At 40.2% G+C, this 18,053-nt stretch overlaps 1 protein-coding gene across 1 annotated transcript in view; it reads left to right on the top strand.

Moving 5' to 3' along the window:
• Positions 1-17,777, top strand: part of ME1 (malic enzyme 1) — a 341,544-nt gene extending 323,767 nt beyond the window's left edge. The window contains exons 12-14 of the mRNA XM_075864168.1: positions 276-449; positions 14,319-14,417; positions 17,478-17,777. Coding sequence (XP_075720283.1) covers positions 276-449; positions 14,319-14,417; positions 17,478-17,645 — 441 coding nt within the window. The 3' untranslated portion in view covers positions 17,646-17,777. The remainder of the gene's footprint in view (positions 1-275; positions 450-14,318; positions 14,418-17,477) is intronic.
• Positions 17,778-18,053: the final 276 nt, after the last annotated feature.

Genomic DNA, 18,053 nt, shown 5'->3' with positions numbered 1-18,053 from the left:
CACATGGCTACGGTCGTGTGCATGAGGCCTTAAATGAAAACTGCTAATTTAAAGCAAATCTCCATAGTCAATGCTCCAGTTTTACTGATGATTCTAAATGATCCTTATTAAAGGTAAAAGGTAACTGCACTTTGGGCAAACATTCAGGACAGTACAGACTGGGGTGCTTATGCTTTCTCTTGGCACTTTAAAGATGTGGAAATATACGTTATGATGACATAATGATTGTGATTTTATATACATCTTGGCATTTCATAAATTTATCTAAACTACAGGGCCGCAGTATTTTTGCTAGTGGAAGTCCCTTTCATCCTGTCACACTCCCAGATGGACAAACATTGTACCCTGGGCAGGGTAACAATTCTTATGTGTTCCCGGGTGTTGCTCTTGGAGTTATCGCTTGTGGTGTAAGACACATTAGTGATGACATCTTCCTGACTACTGCTGAGGTAAGTAACACCCAGGCTGTGACATGAGAGGTCACTGGCAGCACACAACGTTATTTTAAGTTGCATTTCAAGTCATAAACTTTATTTTATTCTATTAATTTGGTGGTTTTTATTAACTTTCATAGCACATAGGTTACATAGTTCCCGTGCAGAAACTTCTTCTGTTATGTTTTCCATTTCAGCACCAAGCAATTCCCATTCCAGTTGCAGATATAAAGTCTCAAAAGTCTGCACATTCAAAAAATAACATGGCATAAGTGGCATTAGTAAACCATGCAAAAGTTGTGTGAATAAAATACATGCAGTTAAACCAGAGTTACAAAATAACCTCATTTGAAACTGAAGTCCCACTAAAACTAGTGAAATTAAGAATAAATCTGAAAGACTCTGGGTATCTGTCATTGTTTTAAAAACAAATTGAAATATTTCTAGTTTAGTTACTGAATTATTTTTTTCTAAATTTCTTGCAAATATTGCTACCCTCAATGTTATTCCATATTTCCCTGTTTGTAAACACTGTATTCAGATGGTGTTGGCAACACTCAATGTACTCTCTCTAAAGGGGCTGTAAACAGCAAACTGGTAAAATGTAATGAATGAAGCATTCCCAGAAGACCACTACTTTGAAAAGACCCCCCTTATAAAGACCACATTTTTTGTGATGGATTTGCAATTACTTTTTTGTCTATGTACAAAGGCCCTCTTTAAAAAGGCCACTTCTCATTCTGATCGGGACCAACCTTTTAGAAAAAGTTTTCTTACTGGTACCTCTTTTTAAAAACCGGATGTCTCGCTTACTTGACCATTCTCAACGGACAGCAAGGCCTAGCAGAGGGGAAGGAGCTGAGGAGCAAGGCGCAGCTTAATGTAGGCATAGTGAGAGCCAGAGAATGCGAGCCACCAAGCTTTATATGCAGCTGATGTCATGCTGCATGTAAAGGGAGCTCAGCACACGTAATAAACAGCATCGCAACCTGCCACTACCTGTTGAGGAAAGAGCCATAACTTGTAGGATGCCAACTCTGGAATCCAGACCCCCACCTTACCCCTATAGCCGCTACATACGGAGAGGAAGTCATGCATGCGTGTGGCCCTCTCCAATGAAGTCTACAGGAGTTATGGAGAAAGCCGAGCCAGTTACTCACTTAGACTTCAAAAGAGAGAGACACCCGCATTCCTCTACTTAAAGTGTCATTGAAATCTAATCAATATATATCAATATGATAGATAGATCCTACCTGGGTGATTGGGGCCCCCTAGGTCCTTAAGGTGGTAGGGGCCTTGGGGCATATACCACTTGTGTCCTCCCTATAATCCAGCCCTGTGAAGAAGGGGCTAATCCTGGGGACTGAGAGGGGGAGTAGATCCATATTGGGAACTGATGAGAGGGAAGCCATGCTGGGGACTGAGAAGGTGGCCATGCTGGGGAAGGAAGAGAAGGGAGGAATGCTGGGGACTGAGATGGAGAGGGCAGCCATGTTGGAGACTGAGAGGGATGCCACGCTGGGGAGTCAAAAGGATAATGTATAGTACTATGCTGTGCTGTGTCTTTCGACTTGTGGCTTTCCAGCTGAAAAGGAAAACAAAACTCTTATCATGCTCTACTAGTCTCTGGTAGAGTAAACTGAGAAGCCACAAGTAAAAGACTACTGCAGTATACTGTTTGAATATTGAGCTTACATGTTACACATAAGCTACAAGACTGGAAATCCACCCGCAGTAAATCAAAATCACAACTTTTCTTCTGAGCATAGAGGTATGTAGCGACTGAATGACACTATAGAAAAATGATGATTAGCAATAGGAGGTGGTTTTCTCCTCTTCAGAGACAGGTAATGGCTGAGAATTAGGCAGACAGAGCTGCTTCCTTCAAAGTCTGGACACAGAGCTGTTCACTTGGCTCCTACAGAGCAAGAAGCTCTGAAATGCTGGTAGGTCACTAATGCACTGCATGTAGAATCCAAACAAGATGTAAAAATCTAGCACTTGTATTAAAATGACTTCTTCATTAATTATAACATTAGTGAAGTATTAAGGGCCTGTTCACATTAGCATTTGCCTACCATTTGGGCTTTCCATTCATCTGTTCCATTAGAGGAACAGATAATCGGAAAGACAAACAGAAAGTATCTTTTCTGTTTGCAATACCATTGATTTCAATGGTATTTTTGGGGTTATAGTTTGTTTCATTTTGCATCTGTTCTGCTAGGTTTCCATTTTTTTCAAAACCTAGTATGCTGCGCTATTGTTTCTGTGAAAAAACTGGAACAGTTGAATGGAATGCCCAACCGGAGGGCGAACGCTGATGTGAACAGGCCCTAAATCATGCAATAAATGACTGCACATCTGAAGCGGTGAGACACATACTTTTTGTTTTTTTACATTGCATGTAAGTCAACCCAATTGAAAACATCTTGTCAGTTGTCATCATAGCAGAGATAACATGGGAGTTACATACAGAAAATTATGAGAATTTAAAGAAATGGACTCCCAAAAATAATATTATAAGAAGGTATTAACCAGAGATCCTATTCAGAGTGAAAAAACAGCCTTTTTTTTTTTTACTGTAGTCGGTTTCAATACTCAACTGCCAGGCAGTAATGTTATGTTGACTTGCATGCTTGGTATATAGCACAAATATAGGATATGTCATGAGTTTTACGCAGCGGACACACGCTGCATGAAAATCACGGACTGTCTGAATGGCCCCATTGACTAACATAGGTCCGTGCGAGGCGCGTGAAAATCACGCGCATTGCGCAGACGTATTATACGTTCGTCTGAATAAGCCCTTATTCTGAGAATGCCCCTTCTCTGATTATGCCAGGATAGCAGTATGCCACAAATAACTATAGAAGGATGTGCCAGTGATTTGCTTTATACCATTGGTTGTGGAGCTCATGACTCTCGAATGCACTGACAAAGACAAGAAGAGGCTAAGGATATGGAGAAAAATTAGGAATGCTGTCTTTGGATAGACTGGACTCTATGGAGTCTCATATAATCTAATGGGATGCATAATCATGGGAGCTAGTGGAAGGGACATTGGAATTTGTTTTATTGAACAAATGTTTAATCTGCAGCATTTCTTCTAATTTTAATAATGAGAAGAATTCTGAAAGTCTACGAGTCCATTCAAGATTTTATGGAGTCTTTAGTCTCTGCTGATTCAAGTATGTTAGTTTTCTTAGTGCTTTATGGTCCCCGCTAATAATAGGCAGCATGTGCACGTCTTGGCTTCCCTACAGCATAGTTTTCTCCAGAATACATTTTTAATGGGATTATCTATGAAGCTAGTTGGGCATCCAGACAGCTTTGCCAAAACTATTTCATTAGTTCGTAAAATCCTTGACATTTTTTTGTTCTGCTTGGTAAAGCTCATAAAAACAGGGAACATTGCTTGTCATCACGGTGAAATTGTCTGCAATTAGTAGGTATTACAGCTTGAAATACCTTACATTTATCAACGCAAATCAAAGTTACGCTCTGTTTTATTTGGCTTTGGAAAATGAACACCTGAAAGCCAGCCCTTCTTACTGACAATAAGTGGACTGTTACTTTAATGACAGCTGAAGAGGTGGCAAAGCATGATTGGGCATTCAGTCTGACTGGCTGCATGATAAAATCTTCATTTACAAAGAATTATTCGCATTGGGGGAAGAATAAAAGAAGTCTTCAAGTTGATAATTACAAAGAAATAAAGATTGCAATGCTGAGAGTTCATGTGTGAAATTAGTGGCATGCTTGTCCGTTACCCCAGATCACATATAAAGTGGGGTATTTATTCAGCAAGTTAACCTTGCCAGTATGGGCCCATTCCTCTAGGATTCATAGAAAGAATGGACTGCTTATTACCCGGGTTGCTAAATGTTTTTACTAATGGCTGCAAATGTCCTGAAATAGAAACAACAATCAGTTCTCATCCATTCTTTCCCCCAGTGATCAAGCGCTGACGCTCGGGCAGTCCTTTCAGCAGTGGCGTAGCTATAGGGGTCGCAGTGGTCGCAATTGCCCGCGCCCCCCCCGCACCACATCAATAAAAAGTTACTATAGTAATTACCTTCCTGCTTCCGGAGCACAGCGGAGGTCCTGACATCACAGCGCTGTGCGCAGCGCATGAGGTCACAATGCTATGCGCCGCGCACAGCATCCTGATCCCGGATAGAGTCAGACCATCTGCTACGGCTGAAGAGGAGGGTAAGATTAATATCCCTGCCTTAGTAATGGATGCTGTCACTCAGCCAGCGGCCATTACTAAGGCGGTAATAATAAAGTTTAAAAAAAATACAAGGACATAGAAAAAATATTTTATTGAAATAAAAAAAACACACACAACCCTCATTAACTATTTTATTGAGAATAAAAAAAACGCTGTCATTGAAGTAGTCCTCGAATCCGACGTAGTCCAACGATCGAACCTGTAAAAAAACAGAAAAAAATAATTAGTAACACATAAAAAAGCAAAACAATTATTAGGCTGGGTTCACACGACCTATTTTCAGGCGTAAACGAGGCGTATTATGCCTCGTTTTACGTCTGAAAATAGGGCTACAATACGTCGGCAAACATCTGCCCATTCATTTGAATGGGTTTGCCGATGTACTGTGCAGACAACCTGTCATTTACGCGTCGTCATTTGACAGCTGTCAAACGACGACGCGTAAAAATACAGCCTCGTCAAAAGAAGTGCAGGGCACTTCTTTCAGACGTAATTTGAGCCGTTCTTCATTGAACTCAATGAAGAGCAGCTCAAAATTTACGGCTGTCAGAGAAGCCTCGCAAAATGCGAGGAGCAGCATTTACGTCTGAAACGAGGCAGCTGTTTTCTCTTGAAAACAGTCTGTCTTTTCAGACGTAAAAGCCTCTCATCGTTTGCACATACCCTTATTCTTATCTTTCCTGGGTCCAGCGCTGGAGCAGCAATGTCAGTGAGCTGGGCCCTATATCTAATCCTATCATGTGTGATACTGTCTGCGGAGCTGTGTATCTAATCCAATCATGTGTGATTCTGTCTGCTCAGCCACTGTATCTAATCCTATCCATAGTTTATAGGGTCTTAGTGCTATAGATATGCTGTCTCCTATACACACACACACACACACACACACACACACACACACACACAGATTTTTTGGGGGGTATATTGATTGGGGCTATTTCCCCTGACATTTTAAGTCCTTAGTGACGCCCCTGGCTGCTAGTGCTGCATTGTTGGTTCACTTAGGAGACCCAGCGATGCAGCTGAAAGCTGTGGGCCGTCGGCCATGAGAGGTTTGCAGGGGGGGCCCAATAAGAACTTTTGCATCGGGGCCCATGAGCCTTTAGCTACGCCCCTGCCTCTCAGTGTTTGCTTACATGCTGGCAGCACGTGACCGCTGCAGCCAATTAGAGGGCTCAGCAGTCATGTGTTGTATTCCGGGTTATCCAGGGTCAAAAAAATGTTAAACAATAATATATAATAAGGTATAATATTCAATTCCATTCTGAATCGTGGATTGAGGACCCAGTCACGTGGTGGCGGAATCCATGTGGTTTTCTGTCAAGTGATGACGCGCCGACACATCCCCCTGTGACAGAGGGCTTGCTTTCCCTTCTGTTTGGTGTCGGTGTGTCATCATTCACATGACCCCTTCAGCTCCATTTCGAAGGCGGCCCTCTTCCTAGTCCTGTCGCTCTCAGCCTAGGAGCGTCAGAGTTCATGCTCCAGATGTTCCAGGGGATCCTGCGATTCGTAGTTTTTCAATTTGAAAAATTAAATCTCACCCAAGGAGCAGAAGAAGAAGACTGTGTGTGCGGCGATATCGTGGTATTGTAAGTTCACTAGAAAATAAAGTTTAATGATATATAATAATAAGTAAAGGTTTTTAAAAGTGTGTTGGGGATGTGTTATTTTTTTTTTGGGCCGCCAGATAACCCCTTTAATGCTCAGCGATAGGCGTCATGATGCCAAAAACATGAGTTGTCAGCACTGAGCCCTCTGATTAGCTGTAGCGGTCGCATGCTGCTTGCATGTAAAGGAACACAAAGGGGACCACCAGAGCGTCAGTGCTGGATCGCCACGGAAAAGAATAGGTGAGTTCTTATTCATTTTTTTATTTCAGTGCATTTTCAGTCATTAGCAAAACATTTTAGCAACCCGATTACCCCTTTAAGTTTAATAAGTACTGTTCAAACACAATCTAGGTTCAGGTAGAGGTAATATAGGGACTGGACTGGCAGTGAACTCTTCATGGCTCTGCTTCTGCCTTGCTGATGGGGGTTCAGGTTCAGATGTGTGAATACATCTTCCTATTGATCCAAAGTGTAGTTATACATTTGGATCATATTAGCGAATTATTAATAGCACTTCATTATATATAATATTATTGGAATCACTTATTTTTAGCTGCAGAACGGTTCCCATAATGACTTGCAGAGAATTTAGTACATCGTTTGCTTTCCCATGCAGATTTGTGAGTCCGACATTATATTATATCAAGGAATTGCTTTCTACACAGTTCAATATTGTATTCTTTCATGTGGATAATGTTGTTGTATATTCCAGTTGCTTGGCCTTAAAGAGGCTCTGTCACCAGATTTTCAAACCCCTATCTCGTATTGCAGCAGATCGGCGCTGCAATGTAGATAACAGTAACGTTTTGGGTTTTTTCAAAAACGAGCATTTTTGGCCAAGTTATGAGCATTTTTATATTTATGCAAATGAGCCTTTCTTAAGTACAACTGGGCGTGTTTAAAGTTATGTCCAACTGAGCGTGTATTGTGTTCGTTACATCTGGCCGTTTTTACTTGTTTTACTAGCTGGGCGTTGTGAATAGAAGTGTATGATGCTGACAAATCAGCATCATCCACTTCTCTTCGTTACCACCCAGCTTCTGGCAGTTCACAGACACACAGCGTGTCCTTGCGAGATCACGCTGTGACGTCACTCACTTCCTCCCACAGGAGGAACGAGCGAGGACACGCTGTGTGTCTGTGAACTGCCAGAAGCTGGGTGGTAACGAAGAGAAGTGGATGATGCTGATTCGTCAGCATCATACACTTCCATTCACAACGCCCAGCTAGTAAAACAAGTAAAAACTCCCAGATGTACACACATAATACACGCCCACTTGGACATAACTTTAAACACGCCCAGTTGTACTTAAGAAAGGCTCATTTGCATAAATATAAAAATGCTCATAACTTGGCCAAAAATGCTCGGTTTTGGAAAAAAAAACACGTTACTGTTATCTACATTGCAGCGCCGATCTGCTGCAATAGGAGATAGGGGTTTGAAAATCTGGTGACAGAGCCTCTTTAAGTCTTATTCCAAAACTGTGACTTTTACTCACATCTATCACCTTGATACGTTTGCTATTCACAGCATGGTAATGTGATAATATCATCAAACTTTCTAATAAATTTAAACTAATTAAAAAGTAAAAAAACAATAAACAGCAAATAAACAAACTTCCTTTAAAACTTTACACTAAACCTCAGATCAGCATGATTTGCATACATATTAAGATCAAAACACCTGGCAGACAATAAATGATATTTACCATGTAACCTATTACGGCCATGAGTTTTATAGATGCCCAGGAAATAGGAAAATATATTGGGGAATGTTCCTGTTTGCACAGGTGTACATGCTAATAAAAAAGGAAATTTGTGTCATTTGTTAGTTCATTTTCTTTCCAAAATGTTTTAAACCAATAAAAGTGATTTACTTAAATAAATAAGAAACTATATAGACTTGTAAAGAAGTTATTTTATCAGATACACCAAAACACATGATGACCTTTATACAACAAAACTGTCTGACAAACTGGCCTTGTTGCCTAGAGCAACCAATCAGAGCTCAGCTTTCATTACTTCAACTGCTCTGGAAGAATGAAAGCTGTGCTGTGATTGGCTGCCATGGGCAACAAGCCCAGTTTGTCTGTTAGTCTTGATAAATGAGGCCCCCTTGGGCTGGAATCAAACATGCAATTTTGTGCCACATTTTGTGTCAGTTTATTGAGCCAAACCCTGGAGTAGATACAAAAAAGAGGAGACATATTAGTCGTTCCTTATTCTTTTCAGATCCACTCCTGTGTTTGACTCAAGAAACTGCAATAAAAAACTGCATGTGTGATTCCAGGCTTATATTGATTTCTTATAGCAGCCTTTCATCAGTACCACAAATTCCTGCACAAAGCCAAAAATGACACCCTGAATTCTACTCTGGTGTTTCCTTTCACTGCCTGTTCCATTTTTTGTCTCTCTCTAAGCGCTCCCCCCTAAACTCTATAAAAAAACAAAAAAACTGAAATACTTACCACAATATATTGCACAATTATTTTGTGCCGCTGGTATTTCTATCTTTTCTGCACCCCTTAATAAATGAAGTCTATGGACATATGTAGTTTGCAATTTGCTTTGAAATCCTCACTTTTATGCCTTTTTCACAGGAACGCGCGTCGCACGGACCTATGCTAGTGAATGGGGCCGTTCAGACTGTCAGTGAATTTCACGCAGCGTATGTGCGCTGCGTAAAACTCATGACATGTCCTATACTTGCCCGTGTTTCGCGCAGCACGCACCCATTGAAGTCAATGGGTGCGTGCAAATCGCACACGGAGGCACTTCCGGGTGACGGGCGTGATTCGCGCTATAGCTGGTAAAGAAGAGAAGGGAAACATAAAATCCCCTCCTTCTTTACTGTGTCATCACATAAAAACAGAGTGTCATAATGATGCCGGCTGCGTGAAAATCACGTAGCCAAGCGCTATATACACATTTTTTGCGCGTGCAAAACGGACACGTTTGTGTGAATAAGGCGTTACTTTGCCTGCATAGAGGAGAAATACTGAGACCTTGAAAGGACATTGAGATGAACTTTAACTCCTTCCCGACATCCGCCGTGTGTATACGGCGCTGCCAAGAAGGTGTTCCCGCAAAGCGCAGTACAGTTACGTCGCAGTGATGGTGCGGGCTCAGAAGCAGAGCCGGCACCATCACCGCGGGGTGACAGCTGTATTATACAGCTGGCACCCCCCTGTAACTGCCAGGACCGGAGCTATTCTCCGATCCGGCTGATTAACCCCTCAGATGCTGCGCTCAATATTGCGCAGCATCTGATGGATTTTCACCCCACCGGCAACCCAGTGACGCAATCGGACGCCAGAAAATGGCGTCCGAGTCTGCCTTGTACGGGAGCCAATGGGGACCCGCCTGATGCGCGTCCTCATAGGCTTGCTGTCAGTGAATAACTGACAGCGCTAATACACTGCACTACGTATGTAGTGCAGTGTATTAGAGTAGCGATCGGGGCATCAGGCCCTCAAGTCCCCTAGTGGGACAAGTCAAAAAAGTAAAAAAAAGTTAGAACAAATGTGGTAAAACAATAAAAACACACACGTTTCAAATAAAAATAAAGCTAAACTGACTTTTTTCCCATAGTAAGTCTTTTATTATAGGGAAAAACCGTAAAAATTAAAAAAAACTATACATAATTGGTATCGCCGCGTCCGTAACGACCCAAACTACAAAACTATTATGTAATTTATCCCGCACGGTGAACGCGGTAAAAAAAAAAACATGAAAAACAACGCCAGAATCTTTGTTTTTAGGTCACATCTCCTTCCAAAAAATTCGATAAAAAGTGATCAAAAAGTCACATTTACTCCAAAATAGTACTAATAAAAACAGCAATCCGTCCCGCAAAAAATAATCCCTGACACCCCTTTGTGCACGCAAAAATTAAAAAGTTATCGGTCTTAGAATATGGCGACACAGAAAACAAATGATTTTATAAAAAAAGTGATTTTATTGTGCAAAAGCTGCAATACATAAAAAAAACAATATAAATTTGGTATCGCCGTAATCGTATCGACCCGCAGAATAAAGCTAACATGTAATTTAGGGATGCACTGTGGATGCCGGAAAAAAAAACAATAAAAAAGTATTCCAGAATTGCTTTGTTTTTGGTAATTTCCTTTATCAAAAAATGAAATAAAAAGTGATCAAAAAGTCGTATGTGTTCTAAAATGGTACCAATAAAATCTACAGCCCGTCTCGCAAAAAACAAGCCCCCACACCGCTCCATCAACTGAAAAATAAAAAAGTTATGGCACTAGTAATGCGGTGATGAAAAACATCTCAATGCGCAGGCCGGAGGGGAACATTCCTTCAGTTTCAGGGCCCTAGTATTTAGGAACTAGGAAAGGGAAGGGACATGGCAAATAAGCTGGAAGTGAGGGCGCCCGTATTATACCAGCGCAAAACTTTCCCAGCAATGTTTCCCAAACTACGAAGGAGAAAAAGTCCCCAAAAGGTGCAGAGCGTTACAAAAGGGGAGTGAGAAAGAAAACCGTTTATCAGTGTGACACCGGCCTGTGCATAACGGATCGCTTCACAGCGTAACACACATCTATGGATAATTGTATTATTTACCCCATTATTATACCCTCTTATTATGCCCTGATGTACTCCACACAGATTACATATACCCTGATGTACTCCGCACAGATTACATATACCCTGATGTACTCCGCACAGTTTACATATACCCTGATGTACTCCGCACAGCTTACATATACCCTGATGTACTCCGCACAGCTTACATATGCCCTGATGTACTCCGCACAGCTTACATATGCCCTGATGTACTCCACACAGATTACATATACCCTGATGTACTCCACACAGATTACATATACCCTGATGTACTCCGCACAGATTACATATACCCTGATGTACTCCTCACAGCTCACATATACCCTGATGTACTCCGCCCAGCTCACATATACCCTGATGTACTCCACCCATCTTACATATACCCTGATGTACTCCTCAGAGCTTACATATGCCCCCACATTATAAACTGAAATACCAGCAAAACCCCAAACAGAACTGCCAAGCAAAATCCATGCTCAAAATGGCGGTCTTTCACTTCTTAGCCCTACAGTGTGCCCAAACAGCAATTTATGGCCACAAGTAAGGCATTACCATACCCGGGAGAACCCGCTTAACAATTTATGGGGTAAGATTCTCTAGGGGCAAATATTGTGCAATGAATAGGCAGATCAGTGGAAAAATTGCAATTTTCACTTTGCACCATCCATTGCGTATTCATTTCTGAAAAACACCTGTGGAGTCTAAATTCTCACTACACCCCTTGATAAATGCCTTTAGGGGTGTAGTTTCTAAAACGGGGTCACCTTTGTTTGGTACATCAGTGGTTTTGCAAATGCAACATGCTGTCCACAAACCATTCCAGCAAAATCTACACTCCAAAAGATAAGTACCGCTCCTTTTCTTCTGAATGCTCCCATATATGTAAACAGCCGATTATAACCACATATGGGGTGTTACCGTACTCGGGAGAAATTTCTTTACAAATGTTGGGGGGCTTTTTCTTCTCTATTCCTTGTAAAAATGAAAAATGTTGATCTAAAACTACATCTTGTTGGGAAAAAAAATATTTTTCATTTTCATGGCTTAATTCTAATTAATTCAGCAAAAAACCTTTGGGATCAAAATTTTCACCATACCCCTAGATGATTCCTCAGGGGGTGCAGTTTCCCAAATGGAGTCACTTTTGGGGTGTTTCCACTGTACTAGTACTACAGGGGCTCAGCAAATGTGACATGGAGCCCAGAAACCATTCCAAAATCCAAATGGTTCTCCTTCCATTCTGAGCCATACCGTGTGTCAAAACAGATGTTTATGACCACATGTGGAGTATTGTTTTACTCGGGAGAAGTTGCTTTACAAATATTACGGTGCTTTTTCTCCTTCAGTCCTTGTGGAAATGAAAAAAAAAAAACCTAAACCTACATTTTCTTTGAAAAAATGTGGATTTTCATTTTTACGACCTACTTCCAATAAGTTCTGTAAAACACCTGTGAGGTCAAACTGCTCACTGTACCCCTAGATAATTTCCTCATGGGTTGTAGTTTCCAAAATGGGGTCACTTGTTGGGGGTTTCCACTGTTTTGTCCCCTCAGGGGCTTTGAAAATGCGACACGGCCTCCGCAAAACATTCCTGCTAAATTTGAGTTCCAAAAGCCAAATAGCGCTCTTTCCCTTCTCAGCCTCGCCGTGTGTCCAAACAGCCGTTTATTACCACATGTGGGGTATTGTTTTACTCGGGAGAAATTTCTTTACAAATATTATGGTGATTTTTCTCCTTTAGTCCTTGTGGAAATGAAAAAACAATGAGCTAAACCTACATTTCATTTGAAAAAATGTAGATTTTCATTTTCACAGCCTAATTCCAAAAATTTCTGCAAAAAACCTGTGGGGTCAAAATGCTCACTATACCCCTAGATAATTTCCTCAGGGGGTATAGTATCCAAAATGGGGTCACTTGTTCGGGGTATCCACTGTTTTGCCCCCTCAGGGGCTTTGCAAATGTGACATGGCCTCCGAAAACCATTCCTGCTAAATTTGAGCTCCAAGAGCCAAATGGCGCTCAGTCCCTTCTGAGCCCCGCCGTGTGTCCAAACTGCCATTTATTACCACATGTGGGGTATTGTTTTACTCGGGAGAAATTGCTCTACAAATGTTGTGGTGCTTTAGTTCTTTTGGAAATGAAAAAAAATTAGCTAAACCTACATTTTATTTGAAAAAATTTAGATTTTCATTTTCATGGCCTAGTTCCAAAAATTTTTGCAAAAAAACTGGCAGGTCAAAATGCTTGCTACACCCCAAAATAAATTCCTCAAGGGGTGTAGTTTCCCAAATGGGGTCACTTTTGGGTGGTTTCCGCTGCTTTGGTACCACAGGAGCTCTTCAAAGCTGACATGGTGCCTAAAATATATTCTAATACAAAGGAGGCCCAAAATCCACTAGGTGCTACTTTTGCTTCGGTGGCCCGTGCTTCAGTCCAGTAGCACACTAGGGCCACATGTGGGATATTTCCTAAAACTGCAGAACCTGGGCAATAAATATTGAGTTGCATTTCTCTGGTAAAACCTTCTGTGGTACAAAAAAAATGGATTCAAAATGAATTTCGGGAAAAAAATAATGAACTTTGTAAATTTCACCTCTACTTTGCCTTAATTCCTGCGCAATGTCTAAAGGGTTAAGAAACTTTCTAAATGCTGTTTTGAATACTTTGAGGAGTGCAGTTTTTATAATGGGGTGACTTATTGGGGGTTTCTAATATCTAAGGACCTCAAAGCCAGTTCACAACTGAACTGGCCCCTGTAAAAATAGCATTTTTAAATTTTCTTGAAAATGTGAGAAATTGCTGCTAAAGTTCTAAGCCTTGTAACGTCCTAGAAAAATAAAATGATGTTCAAAAAACGATGCAAAACTAAAGTAGACATATGGGGGATGTTAATTAGCAACATTTTTGTGTGTTATAACTGCCTGCCTTACAAGCAGATACATTTAAATTGAGAAAAATGCTAATTTTTGCAATTTTTCGCTAAATTTTGGTGTTTTTCACAATTAAATACTGAATGTATCGGGCAAATTTTGGCAGTAACATAAAGTCCAATGTGTCACGAGAAAACAATCTCAAAATCACTTGGATAGGTAAAAGCATTCCAGAGTTATTACCACATAAAGTGAAACATGTCAGATTTGAAAAATGAGGCTCTGTCAGGAAGGTCAAAAGTGGCCAAAGAGGGAAGGGGTTAAGCAACAGTTCCGACCATAGGAATGTGTTGGAATCGTGCAACTTGATGGAACGGGGATACTTAGTCATGCGTGAGGTGGTTCGGGTCGTTGGTCTAATCTGCACCTGAAATTACCCTTTTTGTGCATTACAGTAAAAGTTGTAAATATCTAATATAAGTGATAGTATAAGGCATTATGGAGAAGCGAAATGAGGCTATTATCAGAAAAGTTTATATTGTTATTTACTGATGGAATTTTTTTTCTTTTCTTACAAAGGTCATAGCTGAGCAGGTTTCTGATAAACATTTGGAAGAGGGACGTCTCTACCCTCCTCTACAGATAATACAAGAAGTCTCTGTAAAGATAGCTGTTAAGGTAAACTACAGTAATGGCGCAGGCTATTGTGCTTAAAGAGGACCTGTCACCTCTCTGCCTGTCTTAGCAAATACTCGGATTACCCATGAAATAACAATTCTGGACAACTCTATAATTTGTGCACTTCCTCTGTTTTTTCCTCTTAGGAATTTATGAATAAATTGACAACTGGGTAGTATTTTGGCAGAAAACCTGGCACTCCAAAAATTCTTTGTTTTTGAAAAATAATTTTTTTTGCAATCCAGAGACATAGACAATGTGACGTTTCGGTCAAAATAACAAGACCTTTTTCAAACAGTCTGTAAAATTAATAAAGACGTTTTTTCTATTAACAACCAATAACAATAGTCATGTCATCGCCATCAAAAATTTGAATTTTAGCTAATATGAAAATAATCATAGTTACATAGTTACATAGTATAGTTACATAGTTAGTACGGCTGAAAAAAGACACATGTCCATCAAGTTCAACCAAGGGAAGGGAAAAGGGAAGGAAAAATTTCTACACATAGGAGCTAATATTTTTTTGTTCTAGGAAATTATTTAACCCTTTTTTACAGCCATCTATTGTCCCTGCTGTGACCAGCTCGTGCGGTAGACTATTCCATAGATTCACAGTTCTCACGGTAAAGAAGGCTTGTCGCCTCTGCAGCTTGAACCTTTTTTTCTCCAGACGGAGGGAGTGCCCCCTTGTTTTTTGAGGGGGTTTTACAAGGAACAGGATTTCACCATATTTTTTGTATGTGCCATTAATATATTTATATAAGTTAATCATGTCCCCCCTTAGTCGTCTTTTTTCAAGGCTAAATAGGTTTAATTCTTTCAATCTTTCCTCATAACTTAAATTCTCCATGCCCCTAATTAGCTTCGTTGCTCTTCTTTGTATTTTTTCCAACTCCAGGGCATCCTTTCTATGAACTGGAGCCCATAACTGAACTGCATATTCTAGATGAGGCCTCACTAATGCTTTGTAAAGTGGTAATATTATATCCCTGTCCCGCGAGTCCATGCCTCTTTTAATACACGACAATATCCTGCTGGCCTTTGAAGCAGCTGATTGAAACTGCATGCTGTTATTGAGTTTATGATTTACAAGTACACCCAGATCCTTCTCAACAAGTGAATCCGCCAGTGTAGATCCCCCTAGGACATATGATGCATGCAGGTTGTTGGTACCCAGATGCATAACTTTACATTTATCTACATTAAACTTCATCTGCCAAGTGGACGCCCAAACACTTAGTTTGTTTAAATCTGCCTGCAATTCATGAACATCTTCCATAGACTGAACTATATTACATAGCTTGGTGTCATCTGCAAAAATAGAAATAGTGCTATTAATCCCATCCTCTATATCATTAATAAATAATCATATCAATATAAACAAATGTTCTACATACTGCATTATATATGATCAAAAAATTAAACTACTCGTTATAGATATTGAGAATCATATCTTATTATACATAGGAAACGAATATGAGCAACATTCATTGGAATAAGTTGTACAATGTAACTGAATTTTTGGAGTGCCAGGTTTTCTTCCAAAATACTACGGAGTTGAAACCTACCTGAGCACCCTTCTATACTGAGTGCCGTGGTTTCTTCGATAATAAATTGACAACTGGGTGTTACTATTTCGCCTGTCAACAGGCCATGTCCTCACACATTCTCAGACTGTGAGCACTGATTGGATAGTGTCAGACTGTGGAAGGACACACCCCCATATGGTAACACCCAGTTGTTTATTAATTCATGAATTTTTCGTAGGAATAACAGACGAAGGGCACAACGCACAGTTGTGAGGAAAGATGCTCGAGAATTTTTGGTTCATGGGAAATACAAGTGTTTATGAAAACAGAGATATCGGGTGAGCTGACAGGTCCTCTTTAAAGGGGTTTCCAGCCGATAAAAATTGATGGCCTATCCTTAGGATAGGCTATCAATAGCTAATGGGTCGGATTCCGACTCCCGGAACCCCCGGCGATTAGCTGTTTTGAAGGGTCCGCAGCGCTCATTGCTCACTGTGAATGTTCGACACACATGAGGATAGGCCATCAATTTTTATTGGCTGGAAAACCCCTTTAAGATGAGTAAAAAATGTAACTATTATAACTTCAACTGTAAAATTAGAATTCACTCATATTTCAATCATCAAAATCTAGTTCACCAAAACATTGATACCCACAAGCTTTTGTCATCTGAGAATTTCACTAAATAATTTCATGTGACCAAACACGGTACTGACTTAGATGCTCAGCATTCAGGTGCATGTATATATTATAACATGTAATGCAATAAGTTTGTCATGTTGTGTACGGTCAGCAATAGTAGCCCCATTGCAAACATCATCTTAGAGTTGCTATAGTATGAAGGTAAAGGTGGCAATATTTTTGCTGACAAGGCTGTGAGATGTTTAGGTGTTGCTACCTGTGTAGAAAAGGTTTTCGAAAAACAAAACATTGTTGAACATGATGAATTATTGTTTTTTGTTGCTTGATCAACAAATGATGCATTTTTTGCCAAAATACATTGTAGCGCTAGTATTACAGACATACGGTAACATCCAGACTCCACACTGTCTCCCTGATCTTAACTTAGGTCACTATATTACTATATAGTTATATAAACTCAGCTTAGTAGAACTGCACGGGGTCTGGGTGTTATTACTGTAATACAGATGCGGAAATGCAGCCGCATTGTGGCCATGTAAAACATTACTAATATCCCAACAGCATGCTCTCTGTACATTGCAGTATAAGACATACCAGTAACACACCTGAGAATAATAGCAGCCTACACTAGTATAGAGGTAGCAGGCCATTTTTATCTATGGATAGGTATGTGAAAAAAACCTCTGTTGCATATGCAGCAAGAGAATTTAGCATTTTCAAATAAACCTTTTGATAAATCTAGTAGCGTGAGATGTGAGAGTATACTGAACATTGCCGGATGTGTGATCTAGCACCATGTGATTGATTATTTCATGGTAGTAGTCATAGATCATTTATGGTTATGATGGATGTTATTTTGAAAGTTTATAATCCTATGTATTTCCAGATTGTAGAGAATGCCTATAGGGATAATACAGCATCGGTCTTCCCGGAGCCCGTGGATAAGGAGGCGTTTGTCCGTTCCAAGATGTACAGCACTGACTATGACCAGTTTGTGGTAGACTCCTACTCCTGGCCTGAAGAGGCAATAAAAGTTCAGACTGTCACTGTCTAGACATAAAGCCAGAAAACATCAGGAGTCAGATAGATTTTTCTCCATGAAACTTTAAGAAACATTGTTGTAACACTTTTTGTATTGACTTAATCAATTTCTAAATCACACTTTCAATAAATATGCAATGCAGTGTTTGGGATTTTTCTTTTCTTCAGATTCAGAAAATGCCTTTATTGTTTATTACTTATCTGAAATATGAATCAATATTTAGCTGAACGAATATAGAGGTAAGGCAGAAATCATCCATCTATTGTAATGTTGCTGATGCTGTACGTGTGGTTGCTTGACATGCAAAATCACTGTATTTGGCTTTTACGCATTACAGTACACAGCGCTTTTTAACCCTTTGGCATTCATACCAGTCTAACAAGTACAAAGTATGTGCTGTTTTTTTCCGACAGCCACATT

Source organism: Rhinoderma darwinii, chromosome 4, assembly GCF_050947455.1.
Source record: "Rhinoderma darwinii isolate aRhiDar2 chromosome 4, aRhiDar2.hap1, whole genome shotgun sequence".
NCBI lineage: Eukaryota > Metazoa > Chordata > Amphibia > Anura > Rhinodermatidae > Rhinoderma > Rhinoderma darwinii.
Note: the sequence above shows the minus strand (reverse complement) of the source record. Positions and strands in the feature narration are given on the sequence as shown.